Here is a 23,525-nt window from a genome sequence, read left to right as displayed (position 1 = left end):
TTTCTAGATGGCTCAGTTTTAAGCCTTTTTTTTTTTCTTATATCTTGGTACAAACTTGATCAAAATGCATTAAGCTTCATTAATGATGTTATGTAAGTAGCATTTTTATTACATATAGTAATAGATCAAGTAGTTCTTGACATGTTCGATATAAAGGAAAAAATTAATTTATTTTTTTAATTGCATTATCTACCAATCAGCACTTTGATAGTGTTTTTAGGATTTTCAGTAAATTTTATACTTTATTTTAGTATTTTAAAAAGTTCTTAATTTACATTATTAAGATAAAATATAACACATAATTCAACAAATCTGCATTCAACATAGTAATTCAAAATAAAAAATTTAAATACTTACCGATGTCACTCATGGATCCGATCTCTCTTTTCTTACAATTGAGTCCAGTCTGGACTTCATTATTCGATAACTTAATAATAGGATCTTTGCCTTGGTGCCTCATCTTTACTCTTCTCATGGTTATACTGGAATTATTGCTACTACTTGGGATATTACAATACTCTGATCCTTGATTCTAGTCGGTGCTGTACCCAAGAGGTCCAAGAACTTATCAACCTCGGCAAACAATGGGAGCATCATGACACTCTAGTCGTTGCCCTTCAAAGGATCGAGAGACAGCCTCCTCCTCTTCATTGTCCTCATACTTCAATTTATTGAGGCCCGCTAGATGCCAATGTGGTAGGAGAGAGTGAGGCTGGGGCGAATAATGAGGCCACCATCGGCCAAGGTCGGGATAATGAGGCAATGAGCGAGTAGGTTGGAAAGAGGGGTAGGTTCTAAAGAAGTAGAGGGGAGGAGGAAAGCGGTGTTTCGAGGTGGTGCGTTGGTCATTGCCCTTCGCATGTTCGAGAGACAGCCTACTCCTCTTTGTCGTCCTCATGCTTTGATTCATCGAGGCCCATTATGATGCCGATATGGTAAGAGATGGTGAGGCTAGGGTGGATGATGAGATCGTCGCAGGCTAAGGTGGGGATGACACGGTGACAGTTGAGCATATTAGAAAGAGGGGTGGTGGTAGATCCTCAAGAAAGAGGAGGGGAGGAGGAAAGCAATGTCTTGACCATTGCTCTTCATAGGTTCAAGAGACAACCTCCTTATCTTCATCGTCCTCATGCTTCAATTCATCGAGGCCCATTGGGATACTGATATGGTAGGAGAGGAGGGGGGGTGGGGGATACGGTGGACGATGAGACTGTTGCTGGCCAGGGTGGGGATGACAGGACGACAGACAAGCAAGTTAAAAAGAGGGGCGATAGTAGGTCCTCAAGAAAGTGAAGGGGAGGAGGAGAACGACGCTTCAAGGCAACACTTTGAGGTGGTGCCTTGGTCATTGCCCTTCTAGGATCGAGAGGTAATCTCCTCCTCTTCATTTTCCTCATGCTCCGATTCATCAAGGCCCATTGCGACACCAATGTGGTAGGGGAGGGTGAGGCTAGGATAGATGATGAGGTCGCCATTGGCCAGGGTGGGGATGACGGGGCGACGAGCAAGTTGGAAAGAGGGGCGACGGTTGATCTTCAGAAAAGTGGAGGGGAGGAGGAAAGTGGTCATGGTTGGAAGTGGCGCTCGAATCTCCTTTAGAATGCCACCGACCTCATGCGCTACTAATATTGCTAATGGTCTACCATCCGCAGCGTATTCGTAGGGGAGGGAACCAGAAGGGAGGAAAGTAAAGAAGTTTATGTGAAAACACGAATTTTTTTTTATGAAATTAATAATTAAAAAAAATAATATTTTTATTTTTATTTTTTTTCTGTTAATGAAATTAACGATATAAGAATAATTTAGATTAAATATTTCACTTTTATAAGTGTTAGGATGTCAATATTTTTTTTTAAAATATAAAAATCGAGATATTAATCATAGATGAGATAATATGTAATTACCCCCCAATAGTTCCAATTGATCGGGTGCATCGATTACAGAATCTCGACTCAAGGTAGCATTTCGGTCCTTTGCAATGCCTCGTTGCCTCTTCCTCGGTCTTGATCGCTTCGGTTTCAACGAGGCGATTAAATCGCTGCCTCACTGGTAGAGGACTTGGGAGTAGTAATATGATGATTGCCTTTACTGCTTCCGTTCGTCCATCTCCCATTGAAGCATGATAACTACAAATCGAAATGACACAATTCTTGGACTCATGATTCCCATTGAAGCATTCACCAGCAATTTGGTGGAGTTATATAACCAGGGTTCTGCGTTCACTACAGACCTGGAAGCACTGCAATGGGGTTCATGGAATGACTCGTTACAAGTGAGGGTGATGAAGTCCTCATCACACTCCATTCCCCTGCACAACATCAGGCTCAAGCGCAAACTGGGTTGGATGAAGCCTGTAAGTCATATATCCATTTTCTGAAACGCAAAACTGACTTCAACGAAGCTCTTTGGGATCTGCCACTTTACAATGAATGGTGTGAGAAGATCAATTTTCCAAAGCGGTAATGGGACGACTGGTGAACATTACTGCTCCCAATGCGCAGACCACTTCCAAACGCCTGCTTAGTTTGACTTATCATCACCAGGCGGCATAAAATTCTGGACGACTATTGACTTTTGCATTTGGGACGATCATGGTTTGACTGTGGAGTACATTCTTATCTGACTGGTGTCTGTTTCTTACTGGGGACGGCTGGCAGCGTGATGAGCATCCGCAATCAGAAGGTATAGCTGATCAGGCTTTGACTACTGGTGAGACATGCGATAAAGGTCAGATTTCAAGTCCAGCTCCATCGATCGATCTTTCTCATGTTGCACTCTGAGCTGACCTCCACTTTCTTTCTCTATCCCACTCTCCACCTCCCAAGCATTGCATACTTGCATGACTCATTGCCCTTTGAGTCTCATCAAAAGTTTGCAGTGGCCTCTATCATTGAGAATCTTTCTCAGATATACCCATTCTCTTCTCAGGTTGTGTGTGTGAGTTGACACTACAGCTTTCTTGCACGCTTCGTTAACCATGTTGGGTCATTGGGATCTTTTGATGTAAGTTGGTCACATGTAATTGCGGGACTTCGTTAACCATTCTCATGCATTAAGGAAAATGATTTGAATCTTTTGATTCATAACTTCTCCAACACATTGTCTGGAACACATTGATTCTGCAGGAACTTGAGGAACACACGTACCTCTTAGCATCACTTCCTTGCTTGTATTAGATTTATGTCAAACACTGTGGTGTAGGGCTTCATGCACGGAAGGCATGCCCGGCCCTTAGCAGCATAATTCTCATAATTGCTGCAAATATAAAAAGACACTACAGCTAGAATTCATCCCCAAAATTTTGACTTGGATTCAAGTTGGATATATTGCTGGCAAGCGTGCTTTACCAATGCTAGTCAAACCAATTAACATCATGAAATAGTTTACGAATGGCAAAGAGGCTTACAACTAAGATGTATGAAGACTAATAATTCAACAAGGATGAACTTCAAACGCACTCATTGAAGGAAATTATAGCACTTCTGTCATACAGATGGAGAACCAATCAAAACATAACTAGAATGATCATAGAATTAAGATGAAGCACACTGGTAGAATGTTCAACCTTACATTCACATGCAGTTGTAGATTGCTGTAACCTTCGGTGTAACAACTCATACAAACCATAATTAAAAGGATACAATTTGGATGACTTAAGAGATCTTGTGTGCTTAAAACATCATCAATGGATTATCATAACAAAATCTTAGATTTCCAAGCAAACTTTTGCAAAGCTACTTTAAAATCTGTCCACACTTGGCGTTTAAGGGTTCTGGTTCTCATTTTCTTCTGCTCTTCCTTCATATTTTGGCTCAATTATCTTTCAAGATCTTAGAATTAGTATCCATCAAATTACTCTTTGCAAAGAAAGTTTTACTTCTGAATCGATCATCTTAATCTGTCATGTATCTACAGCACAATATCCTTCGTTTTCTCTCTACATCTTACTTCTCATAAATCAGCATCTTGGAAAGCATCTGAATCAAATGTCTTCTAGAAGACATCGTTGGTAGCATGATCACTGTTTCACATGGAAAAAATTGCGGTTCAACTATTAGGCAGCCAATGGAGAAACTATGGCTGATTACTAGGAAAAAAATCAGAAAGGTCCATTGCAGTCTTAAGGACAAAAGCATGACACCGAAGTCTGTAAACCTCAGGCATGCATCCAAGAGAACACAACAGGTCCAGCGACCCAGCATGGTGCAGGATCCACAGGCACACAACAAAGACATCAAAGCAAAAGACTACTACTTGGCAACTCTTTCCTAGAACTATAAACCCTAGAATATTTTCTTCCTTCACATCCCTATTAGCTTAAGTGATACACCACCTCCATTCGAATCTCAAACCATTTGCCGACGTACAGCAAAACACTGGAGACTTTGACAGATCATGGATAAACGCATAAACAAGACACAACAAAAATAGTAGTGTTCGTCAAACATCATAGTCCGTTTATACCTTGTATGTAAGATTGTATGCGTAGGAGTTTTCCCTCTGTCACGAAAGCAGTGGTGGTCAAGGGAGCATTAAAAGCTCATTCAAAGACAGAACTAGGATGACTTCGAAAGGGCCTTGCATGCATTGACTGAGATGAGGGTCTTTGACTCGAATATTTAACGACCCTAAACTCCTCTTAAGCAAATATCATCTGCGACCACATAATATACGTAAAGAAGAAGTCTAATGTTACAGAAAAAGAAGGGGCAAAGAAGAAGAACAATAAGATGGAGAAGATATTAGAGTGTTAAGAAGATGAATCAAATTTGTAGTGCTTATCCACAGCGGCTGAGACATCCCATGTGCAGCTGAGTCCCTCGGGGAAGATGACAAGGTCTCCTGCGCCAAACTCCACGAACTCAGAAGAACCCTTCACGTAGGCCTTTACCTTCCCCTTGAGGAGATAGCACGTCTCCTGTGCATCAAACTTGAGAGGAAACTTTCCTGGAGGACATGCCCACCTGAACGGCAACGAAAACAAGCAGAAAGAGAAAAAGGAATGAACAAAGGTAGCCTCCACAAGATCACGACATGGCAGAAGAATCCTGGTGCAACTCTAGTGGAAATAGGCATTATGAGGTATGGAGAACCAAGAGAAGGAAAGAGCAGAAGGGATCGCCTGGTTTACTTGGGCCAGGACTTGATACCAAGCTGTTGTAATCGCGACTCGGGAGGGTTCCGCTCGACGGTGATGGCGGGGCTGCGTGCATCGCTCTCCATTGCGCCTTGCTTTGAGCTTGTGGCCATCCGAGACGACGAGTGCACAGGAGAAAGCGGGAGAAGGCGACTGAATTGAAGAGGTGAGGGCAGTTCCCGGAGTTGCTCTTATCTATAAATGATGAGTGGTGGGCGGCGTTACTGAGAGGAAAACTATGAAGGGAGAGGCGATATTTGTATCAAGAAGTGTATGTGACGCGAGATATAGATGGGAGTATTGTCTAATCCAGTGAGTCGACCCATCAATACTGAGTGCATCCAATGCTCGTCGGCGCAGTTGAGGACCATCGATGACAGCGAATAAACTACGTTTCTTCACGATCATGGAAGACCATCGAGTTGGCTCTCTGAGCCAACTCAGCCGAGACCAGGAAATCGGGTCGAGAGAAGATGCCCAATTTCTCCCTTCCTTGTCGCGGATATCGGCGGCGACTACGCGTCATGTTCCCATCGGGTCAAAAGGTTGACCACGGGCTCTCCTGACGTGGCAGCAAAACGGGAGTTGGTTGGACGAATCCTATTTGACCGTTTGACCGATAAGGCCGCATATTTGCCGAGATGTCGACATAGCGGTCGGCCGCGCTTAGTCTTCCTCCTCTAGCCGGGCATGGGCACCAAGGACACGAGCGAGAGAGTGACATCCTAAAGCGATGGCCATGGTGGGGGTCATTCATCCATGGAGTGACGTGGAACGTGAAGCCTAAAGATCTTAGCGTACTACACGTATGCATTATTATGCAACAGGCATATTATTGGACCGTACTCATAATGTGGTCCTCATCTAATTCATCACTCGGACATCTCAGATCTAACCAAGTTACCATGATCCTACACTGAATAGGGGATAAATTCCACTACACACTAAATGCCAAACCGCAGTTGTTTGATTTAGCGTGGTTTGCGAGTCTGCCTGCGAAGACTTTCGACCTATCGACGCATGCTGCTGAACTGAAGAATTAATGCTCTTCGTCCTCTGTGTCATAAGCTCATAAGGAGCTGTTGCATTTTCAAACACCTTCACACCTAACTCTGCACCTTGAATTAGGGGTGCAGCTCAGTGGTTGGTTTAGCCATCATCCACTACACTCAAGCTGCTGCTGTTTCATTATGTCACACCACACCTACTTCGGGGCTCTCATTTACGAGCACCAGCTTGGGAAGAAGCCACCCACAGTTATCGTATTGAATACTAGAGATCAGCTGCGAGTTCACTGGACCAACATACTCTGCTGCTGCTGCCTTCTGGTTTCTTTACATGTGAGGCAGTGGATGTGGGAATGGGTTGGACGGGGATAGCTGATGCTGCTGCAGCATTTCACCCATCCTTGTTTACAGGGAGGTCCGACAAAGACTGGGAGTCGCCACCGGTCGGGCTGCAGGGCATGGATGGGGAGGGAATCCGAGACATGTTTTTGTCGCCTTGTCGGTGTAGGACTTTTGTCGAACATGTGGCCTGATACAATCAGAACAGGGTGTAGGCATTTTGTCTGAAACGTGTCGTGGCGCAGTTGGAGCAAAGCGTGTGACGTACCTGGGGCTGTAACGCTAGGCCACACACGTCGGGCCTTGTGAGATCCACAACAACTGGGCTTGTACCTCGGCATGCCATGTACCTGCTTGCACAATATTACTGCTTGTTGTTGCAGCTGAGCAAAACAGTCGGCTTGAATCTGACCTGATTAACAAACCCATGAAGGGAAGTCAAATTCGCACAAGAGAAACCAAAACAAGAGCTCTCGAGGTTGCCGTCGATGAGTTGGAGTCGTCGTCATCCTCCATCCACGTCTCTCGTACCACTTGTAAGCTCTTCAGCGTCGGCGCCGGTCCCTTCATCTCTCTCGGGACTTCTCTCGAACAGGTGGTGGTGGAATAACAGCGCTGTGCTTTTAGTAGGCGGGTTATAGAAAGGCCTCAGCATGCGCGGCCTCAACATCCAACGCATACTTAATCTTCATGGGGCGCAAGAAGTAGGGCCGGCTCATTGCAATCTTAAAAATGGGCCGGATCATTACATTGTTGGATCCGCTTTGACAACTATAAATAATGGCCTTCCATGGAAACCCTAGAGAGTTGCGGCAGGTGGAGGCGGAGCGAGAGAAGAGGAAAGAGGAGGCAAGATGCCAGCCGGTCACGGACTGAGGTCGAGAACGAGGGACCTCTTCTCCCGGCCCTTTCGGAAGAAGGGGTACATTCCCCTCACGACGTACCTGCGCACCTACAGGATCGGCGACTACGTCGACATCAAGGTGAACGGCGCCGTCCACAAGGGAATGCCCCACAAGTTCTACCACGGCCGCACCGGCAGGGTATGGAACGTCACCAAGCGCGCCATCGGAGTCGAGATCAACAAGCAGGTCCGAGCTCCATCCCCTTCCTTTGCATTGCCCCTCCCTTTTGCCGGTCGTAGTTGTTACCATGTTTTGATTCGTAGGATTAAGCTGCTGAATGATCAAATAACTTTTAGACTACATCATTTTGTTTGTATTTTGTGTTATGATTGTTAATCTTTGAAGTCATTTGGTTGCGTTGCTGTGATGCAAATCCTTGTGGCGTATTGCTAAGCCCCAGAAAGAATTGCTGTGGTATAACGTGTCCCGAATTATCCTCCAGAGGTCATAAACCGGAAAGAAAGAAGAAAAATTGCCCTCGAGAGATCACGAACTGAAAAAAAATGCATTTTTAAAGCTCATCCTCCAGTGGTTTAAAAATATCTTTTGGGTTGGTCATGTACAGAGATGGCTAAAAGATTGATCCAAGAATGGAATTAGACCAGATTGTTTCTGATGTTGGTTACCGGAAAGCAATGTGTTCTGTATCAAATATGTGATGTGGAGCTTTCATTAATTTTGATATTCTTGTTTGTGTGTATATGTATAACAAAAGAATGAAGTTTCTTGGATCAAAAACTTTTGGAGGAACTTGACATGGTTATGAATATTATTGTGGTTTATAAAGATAAATTTTAAGTCAGGTCAAGGTGATAGTGGATGGTATAGTCATTATGCCAAGGTTTAAGTGTGTGGGATGAGGTCAATTCAATCAACATATGATGTAAGGTTGGTGACAAAAACTGATTTCTTATGGGATTCCATTTAATGTCGATCTATGGATTGGGCTAGACCACATCATTATGAGCTGTGAAAAGTTTCTTTATCTCTTTTAATTGTGTGAGTCTCCTCTTCATGTATTCCCTTTCGTGTCTGAACCAGAGGTCGTCCCTTTATAGTAGGCTGCCTCAATTCTGCCCAGTGGGAAAGACTTATCATTTTAGCTTCATCCATGCATTGTTAACTCAGTTATCAGTTGTTACTGTACTCAGATCTACGTTCATTTGTTTTAACTTGGAATATATGCACTCTTGGAATGCTCTCACTAGGACATGGATATGCTTGTACATTTAGCTTTTGGTAGTCTCTTTTTTAGGGACCAAACCTGTATTTTTAGATGATGATGATCACACCATGTTAGTAAGCTTAGTTTGCGGCAAACAAGTGGTTAGGCCTCGCTGGTGCCAATTGACTGTCATGTGTTTCTAAGAAGCACAGACACGTTCTTTTGGTGGATGTGTTCGTGTCCCACATGTCTTAGACACACAGACACATGTCGGACACTCGCGTGCGACGTTGTGCTTTCGTGGCCCTCACGTGAGGGCCATATGCTTGATAAGAAAAGAAATTTGGAGATCATTGTAAGAAAATACATATCAATTATATGAAGAAATTGTTAAATATTATTTGATAAACTTAACCTTTATTTTGGATAATTAAATTTAGATGATTTTAATTGTTTTAACCTATATGATGATATTTATTTGTCTGCATTTTTGAGTTTTTAAAGTTTTAAGTGCAATATTATAAAACTTATATTAATTGAATTATATATATATATATGTGTGTGTGTGTGTGTGTGTGTGTGTGTGTGTGTGTGTCCATGTCCTAATTTTTTAAAACATGATATGTCTGTGTCATATTCGTGTTTGTGTCCTTGCTTCTTAGATGTGTTTGAATCATGGCAAGCCTATTTACATGTAAGGTTGATTAGTTCCTGCACATCTCATCATGCCCAAACCATGTAATGAATAGTGGCTTTATCCATTGAGCTATTTTGTTTTAGATGGAGCAGCTCTTGGGGGATTATTGAGGGCGAGCCTTGGTACAATAGTAAGGTTGCTCTTCTGCGATCTAGGAGACTAGGGTTTGAGTCATTAAAACAGCTTCTTTAAATATTTAAAGGTAAGACTACGTATATCAACTCTCCCTAGATCTCGTATTGATGGGAGTCTCGTGCACTAGATACGCTCCTTTCGCCTTGGGGGATAATTAGATGTCAGCTTCCCTTGGTGCATGCACAAAGCAAACATGACAAAAAAAAATGAAGATGTTCAACATCTGATAAGAAACGAGTCTCCCTTGGGTTTTTCAAATCAAATTCCTCAAGAGCAAGTACATGGCTGTTGTGTTTTAGCAGTTCTTATTTTCACTGAAGTCGTTTGTACTACAGCTCGTTTTGCAATGGAGGGTGGTACCATTTCACACCCTACATGGGTAGATACTAGACATTAGGATCACACAAGGAGAAAAGAAGAAAGATCACAACTCAGATGGATTGTTGTTGCTTTTTTGTTCCTCAGGTTGGCAATCGGATCATCAAGAAAAGGATTCATGTCCGAGTTGAGCATGTGCAACCATCCAGGTGCGAAGAAGATTTCCGTGCTAGGGTGAAGAAGAACGACCAACTGAAAGCAGAGGCAAAGGCACGAGGCGAAGTCATCAGCACCAAACGGCAGCCGGAAGGTCCCAAGCCTGGCTTCATGGTGGAAGGTGCCACTCTCGAGACCGTCACTCCTATTCCTTATGATGTCGTCAATGACCTCAAGGGCGGCTACTAATTCATCTTCTGCATTAAGGCTTCATCTTCCATACTATGATTTGTTTCGGTCCGGTTCTTATGATGAGCATCTAAATTTCTTATTCAAATGTTTTTACCCAGTCTTGTCATTCCCTAGAAGAACATTTTGGCTTTAACAGAACTTTTTCCAAAACAATGTCAGTGTTTTGTGGACTAAATGGCGGTATGAGCACACAATATATGCTAGATAATGAGTGATGATGTGATGCATATCTTAGAATCCATTTGTCTTAATTCCGATGGGGCTTATTGAATTTTTGCTTTTTCCAAGATCTGTATTCAACAATTCTCCCTAAATAATTACTGAAAAAGTCAAACGACAAAAGGCATGCAGAATCACAGTTTCAATCTATTATATCAAGCTCTTCTCCTTTTGGCCATCCTCATCTCCTCCAGATTCCTCGTGATAGGTATGCAGGATGTCCACCCAAGGGGAACCAAAGCAGCCACGAACTGCACCAGAATTCCTGTCGCCATGCTCGAGTAATCCCCCGAGGTCACCCCAATCAAGGAGGCAAGCCCGACACCAAAAATTCCACCCAGTATCGACGACAAGCACATCGCCGAAGCGAAGAATGCTAAGAGAGAACCTTCGCAACCCGACGGGCATAGCCGCGAAAACATAACCGAGAAGGGCAGCATCTTAAACTGCGCGATGGCCTCCGCTAACGCCGACAAGCACAGCACAAAAGCTTCATTCGATATGCCCAACTTGATGTTGACTTGTTTCACCAATATCAGGTCGGAGAGCAGGGAAAGAGCATAGAGGATCTGTGCTCCACATATCAGTCTCCTCATCGGCAATCTCTTCGAGTATCGCTCGTAGAAGAAGGCCGCCGAGAGAACCACCAGCTGGCCGATAACTTTCGACAGACCGATGACGGCAGGATCGATCTTTAGGCACTGTGTCTGGAAGCAAAACATGGAGCCTGAGAGAATGGGAACGACGGCAACCGAAGCTACGATCCACGAAAGAGGATAGGAGATGCTTTCCTCGTTGATTGCTGTGATGAGATTGGAGAACTGCTTGCTGAGGTTTTCAGATAGGGAGCTGGGGATTAGGCGATGGTTCGAGATATGGGGCAGATAGATGGACGTCTCTTTCGTGGTCAAGGAAAGCGCAAGCTGGGCAGAGAGGAGGAGTGCAAAGATGACGAACAGGATCTGCGGCTCTTGGGTTTTCAGCAAGAGGAATCCACCGGACAAATTGCCTAACATTGCTCCAGCTGCCAAAGCGATGAATGCGTAAGACTGGAGTTCACCTGCTCTCCGTGTTCTACTGATTTCAGCAACCAGAGCATCTGTAGCAACTTCCGCGAAGGATGCCCCGAGATTGCTCAGTAGAATGCATGTGACTTGGGTCGGAAATGTTTCTCCTGTGACAGGGATCGATGCCAGTGTTCCCCATGACACAAGCTGCAATATGACTGCAAAAGAGATGCACATTGTCGGGTTATGATCACCACGTGAGAAAGGATACAAGCTTCAAATAGGAAGCTAATTCCTTTGCCTAGTGACACTCTTACTGAGTGCAGATACGAAACCAGATGTAGAAAGCCAAAACAAAAAATAAAGCAGCAGAGAGAGAGACAGAGAGAAGACAGACCAAAGAGAACTGACCTCCAATGGACATATACGGGAGCCTGTGAGCGTCCCCGATGTAGACGGCATCAGAGATGACACCCAAGAGAGGCTTGGCCACCATGGGGAGGTTCCCGGTGTTCTGAACCAGCTGAAGTGTGGCAGGGCTAAGGTTGAGGGCATGAACCAGGTGGAAGTTGAGGGCCAGCCATGGGAAGCACCTGAAACCCTGCACCCAGTACCCGAACCCACACAAGGCCAACACCTGCCTTCCAGCATCAGTGCCGTTGCCGCCTGTACCCTCCTTGGTGAGCGAAGAAGACCCGAGTGCGGGGCTCGCCAGGGGTCTTATGGCATGGGCTTTCCTGTCAAAGCGAGCAGGTCTTCTTCTTGGTTCCTGGTTGGAACTGAGGATGGGAAGCTGGTGGTGGCGGCGGCGGTGGAGAGATGGTAGACAGGGTGTGGTTCTGTGGAAGATTGACGTAAAGGAAGGTCTCGTGAGGCAAACCATGAGTATGGCGGCTGCGAATGTGAGCAGTCACTGGAATCAGTGGAAGTGAGTCTCAGCTGGTCTCAGAGATGGATGTAAACCTTCAAGGCGGAGGAGGGGAGAGAGAGAAAGAGAGAGAGACTCCGAAGAACAGCAGAGCACTCGAGATGAATGGAAGCCGTGTCCGTTTCTTCAAATTTTAGTCGGCCAATTGGTCTACGAGAAGCGAATTGAGCGATGAGTAACACGACACTTGTCGGAAATCGAAGGATGACGAAGAAATGAGAGTACATGATTTGGTAGCTCACGTGAAGGGAACGGTTCCTATGCCCCTCCTGTGGCCTTCATTGGCGTCTCCGAGATCCCTGTGTGGAGCTATCGATGGTGGCAATCTATTCATTTGTAGTGTACCGAACACGAACCAAAGCCTCTCGAGTTGGACACCGATGGAGTCTCATCAGCGTCGCACTGACTGACTCCTTCAAATCACCCGACACTGCCTACTGATTCTGTGAACTAAAGTTGATCATACTGTGCATCCGGTTCTTTTTAGTAATAAAAAATACCAATAAACAGAGTATTGGATGCAAAGACTAATAAATAAAATACACATATAATGAATAAAAATCCAGATCAATTACTTTAACATGTTGGATAAGAACATGATGCTGCAGAATCACAAAAAAATAGAACTGCTTCACCATTCATCAATATATTACCATGTGGTTGGAAATTGTCTTATAATACATGCAATTAAACTTGGATAACCAGACATACCCAAATGTGCTGATCTGGAAGACAGGAACAAGAAAATAACCTCCACAAGAGGAACTTGAAATAGCTACCTTGATCACCACCCTGTGCTACTTGAGCTACCATTGCTCCGATTACCATACAGTTGCAGGTGTGGAAATACTATGTGATACTGAATGACAACTTAAGCTGATTACATTCCTTAAATGATGCAATTTTATCGTAATGGTTGGATCACAACTCTCATTTGGTGTATCCAAAATGGTTCTTTTACCCAACTTTCGAGATCATAAGTGGCCAGATCAATGCAACTGTGCTGAATTAAGTACTTGAAAGTTTCTGCATGTTCCTGAAAGATGAGAATGCCGCAACACTGCTCCTGAATAGGACTCTTACCACCTTTCATCACCTACCCAGTTGTTCTTCTCCTTGGGTCCTGTGGGTCCTTCCTCGCCATATAACTCCATGGGAAGACTGTCAAATATATTCTCCACCGTGAACCTGAGAGTGAACGGTAAGAAGCTAAGAATCTTATCTAATTCCGACCTGGAGTTATATGTTATAGTTGGACCCCATTCTCGCATGTACTGCAACCAAAATGGTTGTTCCACAGCATCGCCTAGATGCTCTGCTGCAACAATCTGATATCTGGTACTTGAGTCGACGAAAAGTGAGCTTCGAGCAGTGTCATTCCTCACACCAATTCCCAGCTTTTCCGAACCTTGGAGGTAGTTTCCAGGGTGAGGGAAGCTTGCATGGCCGCTCTTTGAGGAATAAATGACTGCCCTGTTACCTCCGAAGAACTCCAAGCCACAAGCATCGATCCACTCCCCTCCACTGTGCTGAGAGAAATATATACTCCAGAGCTCACCGGTGAAGTTGCTTATCCGAAGTGTGTAATGCTCCCAATCGCCTACATGCTGCCCGATTTTGTTCAGCGGAAAGTTTGCCATCCCGACCTTGATTGTAGCAGGGCCGTTGAAGGGGCAGAAGATCCACATGGCAATGTCCGTGAACGTGCCTCCCAGGGCTGGTTTCACATGGACGTAAAGTTCTGCACTGCCTATGTTCCCTCTCTTAACGAGATTATTCCTATCATCATCAGGAAGATCTATCCAGTACTCCCCATCATTTGTTCCCCCCAATGGGAGGTTTGAACCTTCTGAATCTATAATCTCTCCAAGTTTGATACCTTTCTTATACAAAGTAGCACCCTTCTCGAAAAACCATGAAACTGATGAAGGCAAATAAACTTCTTTTGGATGGAACATTAGAGTAGGACCATAATGCTTGATGAGAGCATGCATCTGCTCTAAATTTGGCATTGCTTTCAGAGCAGAATCACAGTTCTTCAAACAACAGATGTTCAACATTTCCTCAGAGGTCGAGTCCGTATTGCAACAGAAGGTCCCAACAGAAACACCTGTCCCCAACAGTCCCCGAGAAGAAGGTCTCATCTTCCAAACTTGGCAGGGCAGCTCTGGAAATATCGTTTCCATATCGATCATCAATTCATGGGCTTCGCATGTGTCTGTAAGATCGCTTCGAACGCATCTAACTTCTACAACCGAGGGCTTGTTGGGTCCACTGGTAACCAAGTAGCCCAATGCTCGATACCCCTCAGGTGGTATTGGAAGCCAGAAGTAACCACAACCAACATGGGACTCCTCTGTGAAGTCATCTGAACTCCAGACGAGTGTATAATCCAGTGGCTTCTGAAGGGCTGGCAGATCAGCCACCGATTGGAATTCAGCGTTTTCTCTCGCCACAAGCACAAAACCATGCAAAGGTTGGTCACACCGCTGACCATAATGGCCAAAGCTGAAAAATCCATTTGGTATTTCCAAGGGTTCATAGAAAACAGCTCCTTTACTCTTCTCCTTTGAAGAGAAACAACTCCAAATGCGCTTAAACTTGGTAATCTGTACAACTTCCAATTCACCGATGCATATTCTTCCTTTAGCAAACGCCCCACCTGAAAAACCAGGCATTAGAATATACACAAGACATTTGCCAGCAGATGCAAAGATATCTATTTAAACTCAAAAACCTAGAAAACATGAAACAGTGCCCATGAAGAAAAGATATTGCTACAAGTCACTGCTGCAACTGCATAAATCCAGTGTAAGAACGACACATGCATTTTGGAAAGTTGGTTCCACGGTAAGTGCGAGTAGCAGTTGACGGATATCAAGAAAGATCCTGCAATGAATCAAGCTGGGATGACACTTCTGCTACTTCTATGTGGAATTCTTCCAATCTTTAGCAAAACAAAGATGGAAAATTGTATAAACAGATGGATCACATAATTAGAAACTAAAACAAGAAGGAAGCAACACTTCACATAATTATTGCTGAAGATAAGCAAACATATGGGAAAGAAATTATAGAAAGCCAACATGAAGCTATGCCAAAAAAAAAGTCAACCCTCATGTTTGGAATTTCTTGAGAGCACAAGAAATAACAAATAAGGAAAGCAGAAGAAAGATCAACAAAAATACGATTTCACGATGCCAAGGAGACGAATTTGGTTTCAGTCAATTTTTTCTCAACTTGGCGATGTAAAAAGACAAAATCTCACTTTGAGGCCATTCAGGAATGGGAGAAGGGAGGGAGAAGGACTCCGGCTCGGGAGGAACGGCATCGTAGGAGACTCCTCGGCTCCAGCAAAACCACTTCCACCCCTCCATCTGCGCCTTCTACGCCTCCACAATCCCCAAAAACAAGGAGCCCCAATTCACCCGCTCCGCGATTAAATAGATCAATCTTGCACCCAATTCAGCACCAGGAACGTCATGGTCTCCATCGATCAGGCATCAAAGTGGAATCTTTACTCGAGGATTCGGGGCCGCGTCCAAAGATGTCCACTTCGCTTCCCCTTTTTCTAGGGGAGGGTTTCGTAGGGGACTTCGCCGGTGTCGTAAACGCGAGCGAACTTGCAGATTTACCGGCGCATTATTGCAAATAAACTGGTTCCTCCCCTCGGGTGAGATCCTATCCGTTGGATCCGATGATAAGGCTGGAAAGGATAGACGCAATATCGGTCTCCACGTTTGTCTCGCGGAGCATCATACGAGCGAAGCTTTGTGATTGGATTGTGGCGTTTGAAGTGCACGTCAACAAGTAAGAGAAGGTTTGGGTTTGACTGTGACTTCTCATTAATTTGTTGACCAAAACAAAGATTTGGTTACGTGTACACCGTAAGATAGTTTAAGATACTATCTATCCAATTATATTCTCGGAAACTTACCATTCCGTACACAAACATCCATTATATTATGTTATGCGGAGCATACGATGCTTCCCGTATAAACGCGTGTGTGTGTGTGCGTGTGTGTCTCTCTCTCTCTCTCTCTCTCTCTCTCTCTCTCTCTTCTTGTACGTCAAGGCTATCATGTGAATCACAAGGCGGCTATACATGAGCATGCCGTCCTCCTCTGGTAATGATATGTGCTACCAAGTTGGGGAGACCGGCGGCTTGATCAAGTGCACAAGTGGCAATGGCAGAGCATGAAGAAAGCAACTAAAAGAATTTTGGACGGTGAGTGATTGATTGGTACTGCAACTAAATTGACGAAATATAAATGTGTTTATTCTTGGATTTCGTCGGAGTTAGGGATACTTATGGGAATCCGTCTCTAATGAAGCGTACGTATATAAGAAAATAGATTGGGATGGATTAAAAAATTATAAGAAAATAGATTGGGTGACCATTCCAACTCTATCCTCTTACCCATCCCTATCCTGTTTTTATTATTATATATAATATTTTATTATTATTAATATAAATAAAAATATACATATTTTTTTATTTTTAGTACATTTAAAAAAAATTATAAATAAAATAATAAAATATTTTTTTTAAAATTTAAAATCCTAATTGAGATTTATCTTTTCTATCTTATTTTATAATTTTTATTTCCTAAACTCCTCATGAGAGAGAGTTACACTAACTCTAGTGACAGACACCCCTCCCCATCCCCACTTGACATGCTCCTTGTGACACCCACACATCATGTCGTTTATCTTATCTTTTTAGTACATTATCTCTCTCATTTTGTAACTAATTGTGTGCTCTGAATAATAAAAACATAAAACAATAATAAAGTGCGTGATTACTGTGTCTCCACGACTCCTGTACTTAAACCATATAAAAGAAATTAAATGATTGCTCTATAAGGAAAATGTACTAAATTATATCTATAATTTTGATTGGTAGATTGTAGGTATATTATGTCAACTAATCAATCAAAACATGATTATATCATGACTCCAACTTTAACAAAGCAAGTGTCCATAATGATCTTCACCTTAGGTAGATTTAACTATATGTGATAACAAGGACGTAACCTTGAAAAGAAAACAAAATTCTATGGAATGGTATCTCTTTAATAAGATTAAATTTGAGGGGGGTTGGTAAGGTAGTTTGTAAAATATTTACATGATCATTTCAAAAAATATTATTTATGAAAACATAAAGGACATTAGGCAATCAATATTAATTTTTTTAAAACAAATGAGGGTAAAAGAACTCTGCACATATAATTTTAACCTAGAAGTTAACAAGAGAGAGCTTACAATGATGAATGATTATATGATTATTTTGTATGAATATTGTAACATCTCATTAGTCATTGGCCAGTTGACTCATCAGACTCGGGTCGTAACAAATATGAACATTTACAAAAAAATATATGAACATTTATGAAAATATATAATTATATTACACAAATACCATATTTCAATGGTCAAACATAATAATTTTAAAAGGTAGTCTAAAGTTCTTCAATCATTATTTAATATTATATCTCAAAACATAACTAAAAATGATATCATAAAAATATATGAAATTAATAAGACAAATAATAAAATTGGTTAAACATTATCACAATAAAATTATTAATACTATAGACACGTGAACTTATATTTATATAATTATATAGTAAAATTATTATTACTATAGACATATAAACTTCTACTACCCAAAAGAAGATGAATACATGATTGTCACTACTCACTTCAAAGATAACTATTGTAAACTATGAAGTCAAAATTTGAGATATTAATTTTTATATGATTCAATTATAATTTATAATTTTAAATTTTATAATAGCTTTACACATATCATTTAGGTTTATGTATGTGCTTTGTCCTTATATTTCTTCATTATTGATAAGAGTGTTTGTTAGATTGGAACATTGACCATAAGTTGTCTACTATAACTATAGATAATTGTTCTACCAGTGACACTATGATTTCAATTTTGTTAGATAAATTTTCTTGTAATTGTATTATGTTGGGTGGAGAATTATTTCATATGCATTGTTGTGCCCACTTATTAAATTTGATAGTTAAGAATGGATTGTAAATTTGATAGTAAGGCAATTGAGAGGATAAACACCAAAAAGAACTTGAATGTTTGAGGTTGAGTTTGAGCACTAAGAAGTTGACACTTATTGCAAAACTAGATAAAATTCAACTTATTTGATACTTAACACTGTTTTGATCGATGCGTTCAAGCATTTTTTTCATTTGAAATAATAAGAATACTGTTAGGATCGGAGCGGCACTAAGAGGGGGGGGTGAATTAGTGCAGCGGATTAAAACTTCGATTTTAATCAAAATCTTTCGTACGTTAAGAACGAAACTTGAGAAATTTAACTTGAAGGCGTATTCTTAAAGTTGCGCAGCAAGAGTAATAAGGAACTAAAGCAGTAAGAAGATTTGCAGTAATGTAAATGACAATAATAAAAAGCAAACCAGGGATTACGCCGATTTTTAGAGTGGTTCGGTCAAATGACCTACTCCACTTGCGAGGCCCCTCTTCGATGAGGCTCCCACCTTCCACTAGCAAGTCTCTTGAAATGGAAGGGTAAACACCCCTCTTACAACCTTTTACAAGCAGCTCAACCTCTTACAAATTTTCAATAAGAAAGGAGGAGGAGAACTCTCTAGCAAATTGAAAACAAGACTTGCTAAGACTTTCTAAGACTTTTCTCTCAATCAAAATGCTTCTCAAAAGTTGTAAGCTCAGTTGAGATTAGAGGGGTATTTATAGGCCTCAAGAGGATTCAAATTTTGGGTTTCAAAATTTGAAATCTCTTAGGGTTCCCGGTGCTGGAGGTTCCACCGCCCAGCCAGGCGGTGCCACCGCCCAGCACTCGGGTGCTGGACGGTGCAACCGCCCAGCCAAGGAGGTGTCACCGCCCAGCTCTCGGGTGCTGGGCGGTTTCACCGCCCAGCCAGGCGGTGCCACCGCCTGGCTCTCCGATTCATTGGTTTGGCTTAATTTTAGCCCAAACCAAATCTGACTTTGGGCTCAGTTGGCCCCTAACCAGGATATAGGATTATCTCTTAATCCTAATCCTAATTACAAGTGAACTACATAACACAAAAACATCCTAAGCAAATTTTCAACCGCGAACGTCGAGTCTTGTTCCGACGAGCTTTCCGACGAACTTCTTCCGACGGACTCCCTGCAAGCTCCCAATCTTTGTGATGACTTTAACGAGTAGCCGAGCCTTCTCGGTGATCTCCGCGAGCCTCCGACGATTTTTCGGCGAACTTCCGACACGTTCCCGATTTCTTCTCGGATGGTTCCGGCAGCATCTCCGATGATTCTTCGGTCTCTTAAACGTCCATCGAGCTCGACTCCGGTATCCTTGCTTTATGTTTTCTGGTTATCGTAGTTAATCCTGCACACTTAACTCAATAATATGGATTAGATCAATTAACCCACCAATTGATTATATCATCAAAATCCGAGATTCAACAATCTCCCCCTTTTTGATGATGACAATCAATTGATGACGGAGTTAAACATAACTCCCCCTATCTATATGCCATATTATGAGAAGATAAAAAACACTTGAATTCCATCCCATTGGATTCAAGCATAACCCGATAAGTTCTAATCGTAGAACTTTATCGTTATCCTCATTAAACAATAGTAAGTACGAAACTTCGATGAAAATCATAAGTTAAATGATACGGGACGAATTTTGCTACGACAGAAGATAAAGATTTTCAATATAAATTTCATGATATCAAACTTGTGATATTTTCAAGGATTTGCAAGTCATATAAGACATTCATATCACATAGAAGATAAAGATTTTCAATATAAATTTCATAATATCAATCTTGTGATATTTTCAAGGATTTGCAAGTCATATAGGACATTCATATCACATAAGTTTTTGTAATTCATATTAGTCATGCTATCGTTCTGGTGCAAGTCATCACTTCTCCCCCTTTGTCATCAACAAAAAGAGACAAGCCAACTAATTGATGATCATAGAAAAAGGTTTAGCATTTATCAAAGTTCATCATTCAAATTTGCCAGAAATAGTTTATCCAAAAGACATCATCATCTGTGCAGATTAAGACAGTAGTTATCTAAAGGAAAGATCAGTTATCGTACAATCGATGACAAACATGAACTTGTTTTTAAAAGCAAACAGAACAGAATAAAAAGATACATCAATTTAATCCTTAGGAGGTAATCCACAGTGCTGATACATGATATCTATTTTTTCATTCATCTGTCGTAGTGTCTTTAAAATTTCAACTTGTTGATTCTGAATTTGTTCTTGCTGTGATTTGATCTGAGATAGCTCCGCCATAATGATATCTTCAGAGGAGGAAACAGGAGCTGAAGGTGCTGCTCCAAAGGGACTAGGAGGAGGAGATTCATTTCCCATAAGAATTGGTGTTTCGGGTTGTTCTATTGGTGTAGGAATTGGATCCGTCCTTCTAGGCTGCCTAACCCATATGCCATTGCTAAGAGTGCACCTAAGTTTTTTTAGCAGGTTTTTATTTATTATGTTATATCGATCATTTTGAATAGATTCTTCATCGGGTGGTATGCAAATGTCATAGGCATGAAGAATTCTAGTGATTAACCTCCCATATGGCAATATAGTATCTTTAGTCATAATTTCCTGCATGTGTTGGCGAATCAAGTACCCAAAACAATTATGCTGACTGGTCATAATCCAATACATGGTTCCTATCTCTAATTGACTTACTTCGTCAAGATGAAATTGTTTCGGGAATATGATGCTTGTGATAATGTGATGAAGAATTTTAGAGTTGAAAGGCATTAAGTGTTCACAGCTCTTGGGTAGGAAGTCAATGTTTGGATTTGCAAAAATTGTTTTCACGGCTTCGGAATAGGTTGCTCCTATTTTTTTGACGTCCCATTTACCTTTAAAATAGCATCCCCTATCTTTTTCAGTTATGCCAATTAGCTCACAAATGGTGCTGTCAAAAATTATAATGGGTGTTCCTAGAATGTAAGTGCTTAGGCTATCATTGTCTTCATATAGGTTGGCATAGAACAATCTCACTAACCGTGGATAGATTGGTTCATCTATTTGTAGTAGAGGTAGAGCTTCTAGTTGAGCAAACCACTTAATGGGATCTAAGTCCTCTAGTTCATCCAAATCAACGTATTTTCCCTTATGGATACATCGTGTTTCAAATTTTGGAAAGCTAAGGGCTACCTCTTTTGATCTAAAAAGGTCATGGTTATATGAATCTCCTTCAATCCTTATTCCTTTTGATCTCTTTGGTGCCATTTTCTAGACAAGATGATGATGAAATTGTGAAAAATAAGCAAGAGAAAGAGAAAAGAAATGAGGGATTTCAAGTGTTACCTTGTGGAGATTATGTTGAGAGATGGAAAGCTTGGACCACCAAGAATCCTTCTCCAATGTTTCTAAGAGGTAGAATGAGGGTTAGAGGGAATGGGAGAGGGTTTTGGAGGGGTCTTTCTTCGGGTTGGGGGCGGTGTCACCGCCGGCCCTAACCCCTCGGGTTAAAATGGTGACTCGGTCGGTGTCACCGCCAAACTGGTCGGTGTCACCACCTGGCGCCCGAGCGCCAGTCGGTCCAACCGCCGGATCTGGCGGTGCCACCGCTGGCATCACGCGGAGGAAAGAAAAAAAATTTCTTCCTTCCTTTTGTTTAGTTTCTTCCCTCAAGATCATAATTTATACTTTAATGGATCATTTTGAATTGTAGAAGAAGGAAGAATTCAAATTTATAAACGAAGGGAAAAGAACGAGTCCTTTTTTTTTTTTGTGAAGTTCATTTTAGGGACAATTTAGCATGCCTAATTCCCTTCGGATGAATTCAAATTGGTCTTCATTCAAGGCTTTTGTGAATATATCTGCTAATTGATGCTTTGTGTCAATGAATTCTAGAACAACATTATTGTTAAGGACATGATCGCGTATGAAATGATGCCTAACGTCGATGTGCTTAGTTCTAGAATGCTGAATTGGATTTTTAGTAAGGCATATGACACTAGTATTATCATATTTTATGGGAATATTTTCAAGGTGAATTCCATAGTCTTCTAATGTATTTTTCATCCAAATTACTTGTGCACAACATGCACTTGCAGCAATGTATTCGGCTTCCGCCGTAGATAGTGCAACTGAATTTTGTTTCTTGGAAGTCCAAGAAACAAGTGCATGTCCTAAAAATTGGCATGTTCCGGATGTACTTTTTCTATCTATCCTGCATCCGCCAAAATCGGCATCTGCATAAGCTATTAGATCGAATTTTTCAGATTTTGGATACCACAATCCTAAATTTGGAGTTCCTTTAAGATACCTAAATATTCTTTTAACACTCTTAAGATGAGATAATTTAGGATTAGATTGAAACCTAGCGCAAAGTCCTACACTAAACATAATATCCGGTCTAGTCGCGGTGAGGTAGAGTAGACTACCTATCATTCCCCTATATGTTTTTTGATCGAAATTTTCACCACTTTCATCCATATCTAACTTAGTCGCAGTACTCATAGGGGTGTTTATTGCTTTTGAATTATCCATGTTAAATCGTTTTAACAATTCTAATGTATATTTGGATTGGTTAAGAAATATACCATCACTAAGTTGTTTGATTTGTAATCCCAAAAAGAAAGTTAATTCACCCATTAAACTCATTTCAAATTCAAGACTCATACATTTGGCAAATGATTCACATAGTGATTCATCCGAAGAGCCAAACACAATATCGTCAACATAAATTTGCACAATAAGAAAATTATTTTCAAAATGTTTAATAAACAATGTAGTATCAACCTTGCCTTTGGTAAAATTATTTAAAATAAGAAAGGAACTAAGCCTTTCATACCAAGCTCTAGGAGCTTGTTTTAAGCCATAGAGAGCTTTAGTCAATTTGAATACATGATTAGGAAGAAGAGAATTTTCAAATCCGGGAGGTTGTTCGACAAATACTTCTTCGGAAATAAAATCATTCAAGAAAGCACTTTTAACATCCATTTGAAATAGTTTAAAATTATTACTACTAGCATAGGCAAGGAGCATCCTTATGGCTTCTAATCGAGCCACGGGAGCGAAGGTTTCTTCGTAATCGATACCTTCTTCTTGGTTGAAACCTTTGGCCACTAATCTAGCCTTGTTTCTAACCACGATACCATTTTCGTCTTGCTTGTTTCTAAAGACCCACTTAGTACCTATGACTAAGTGGTCACTTGGTCTAGGAACAAGCTTCCATACCTCATTCCTCTCAAATTGGTTCAATTCTTCTTGCA

General features: G+C 41.5%; 4 protein-coding genes across 4 annotated transcripts; 1 reads left to right on the top strand and 3 right to left on the bottom strand.

The window, feature by feature from the left end:
• Positions 1 to 4,562: 4,562 nt before the first annotated feature.
• Positions 4,563 to 5,389, bottom strand: LOC135610284 (uncharacterized). Its single transcript, XM_065104609.1, has 2 exons — positions 5,132 to 5,389; positions 4,563 to 4,964 (listed from the first exon to the last, which is right to left on the bottom strand). Exons 1-2 carry the CDS (start codon positions 5,248 to 5,250, stop codon positions 4,751 to 4,753), a joined length of 333 nt encoding a protein of 110 aa, XP_064960681.1. The 5' UTR covers positions 5,251 to 5,389; the 3' UTR covers positions 4,563 to 4,750.
• Positions 5,390 to 7,277: 1,888 nt separating this feature from the next.
• LOC103980608 (large ribosomal subunit protein eL21z/eL21y) lies at positions 7,278 to 10,338 on the top strand. Its single transcript, XM_009397090.3, has 2 exons — positions 7,278 to 7,574; positions 9,851 to 10,338. The coding sequence occupies exons 1-2, from the start codon at positions 7,338 to 7,340 to the stop codon at positions 10,106 to 10,108; spliced, it is 495 nt and encodes a 164-aa protein (XP_009395365.1). The 5' UTR covers positions 7,278 to 7,337; the 3' UTR covers positions 10,109 to 10,338.
• Positions 10,339 to 10,374: 36 nt separating this feature from the next.
• On the bottom strand, positions 10,375 to 12,743 carry LOC135610283 (probable folate-biopterin transporter 8, chloroplastic). Its single transcript, XM_065104608.1, has 2 exons — positions 11,749 to 12,743; positions 10,375 to 11,555 (listed from the first exon to the last, which is right to left on the bottom strand). The coding sequence occupies exons 1-2, from the start codon at positions 12,218 to 12,220 to the stop codon at positions 10,486 to 10,488; spliced, it is 1,542 nt and encodes a 513-aa protein (XP_064960680.1). The 5' UTR covers positions 12,221 to 12,743; the 3' UTR covers positions 10,375 to 10,485.
• A 143-nt stretch (positions 12,744 to 12,886) lies between these two features.
• Positions 12,887 to 15,842, bottom strand: LOC135610282 (hypothetical protein At1g04090-like). The gene is made up of 2 exons (XM_065104607.1): positions 15,534 to 15,842; positions 12,887 to 14,927 (listed from the first exon to the last, which is right to left on the bottom strand). Exons 1-2 carry the CDS (start codon positions 15,640 to 15,642, stop codon positions 13,345 to 13,347), a joined length of 1,692 nt encoding a protein of 563 aa, XP_064960679.1. The 5' UTR covers positions 15,643 to 15,842; the 3' UTR covers positions 12,887 to 13,344.
• Positions 15,843 to 23,525: the final 7,683 nt, after the last annotated feature.

The sequence above is a fragment of the Musa acuminata genome, chromosome BXJ2-4 (assembly GCF_036884655.1).
Source record: "Musa acuminata AAA Group cultivar baxijiao chromosome BXJ2-4, Cavendish_Baxijiao_AAA, whole genome shotgun sequence".
Classification (NCBI taxonomy): domain Eukaryota; kingdom Viridiplantae; phylum Streptophyta; class Magnoliopsida; order Zingiberales; family Musaceae; genus Musa; species Musa acuminata.
Note: the sequence above shows the minus strand (reverse complement) of the source record. Positions and strands in the feature narration are given on the sequence as shown.

Excerpts from the sequence above, each read along its gene's own strand:
- LOC135610283 (XM_065104608.1), bottom strand. The coding sequence starts at position 12,220 with ATGGTTTGCCTCACGAGACCTTCCTTTACGTCAATCTTCCACAGAACC. Across the intron at positions 11,556-11,748 it reads CCCGTATATGTCCATTGGAG|TCATATTGCAGCTTGTGTCA; the intron begins GTCAGTTCTCTT and ends TCTCTTTTGCAG.
- LOC135610284 (XM_065104609.1), bottom strand. The coding sequence starts at position 5,250 with ATGGCCACAAGCTCAAAGCAAGGCGCAATGGAGAGCGATGCACGCAGC. Across the intron at positions 4,965-5,131 it reads GGTATCAAGTCCTGGCCCAA|GTGGGCATGTCCTCCAGGAA; the intron begins GTAAACCAGGCG and ends GTTGCCGTTCAG.
- LOC135610282 (XM_065104607.1), bottom strand. The coding sequence starts at position 15,642 with ATGGAGGGGTGGAAGTGGTTTTGCTGGAGCCGAGGAGTCTCCTACGAT. Across the intron at positions 14,928-15,533 it reads CATTCCTGAATGGCCTCAAA|GTGGGGCGTTTGCTAAAGGA; the intron begins GTGAGATTTTGT and ends CTGGTTTTTCAG.
- LOC103980608 (XM_009397090.3), top strand. The coding sequence starts at position 7,338 with ATGCCAGCCGGTCACGGACTGAGGTCGAGAACGAGGGACCTCTTCTCC. Across the intron at positions 7,575-9,850 it reads GAGTCGAGATCAACAAGCAG|GTTGGCAATCGGATCATCAA; the intron begins GTCCGAGCTCCA and ends TTTGTTCCTCAG.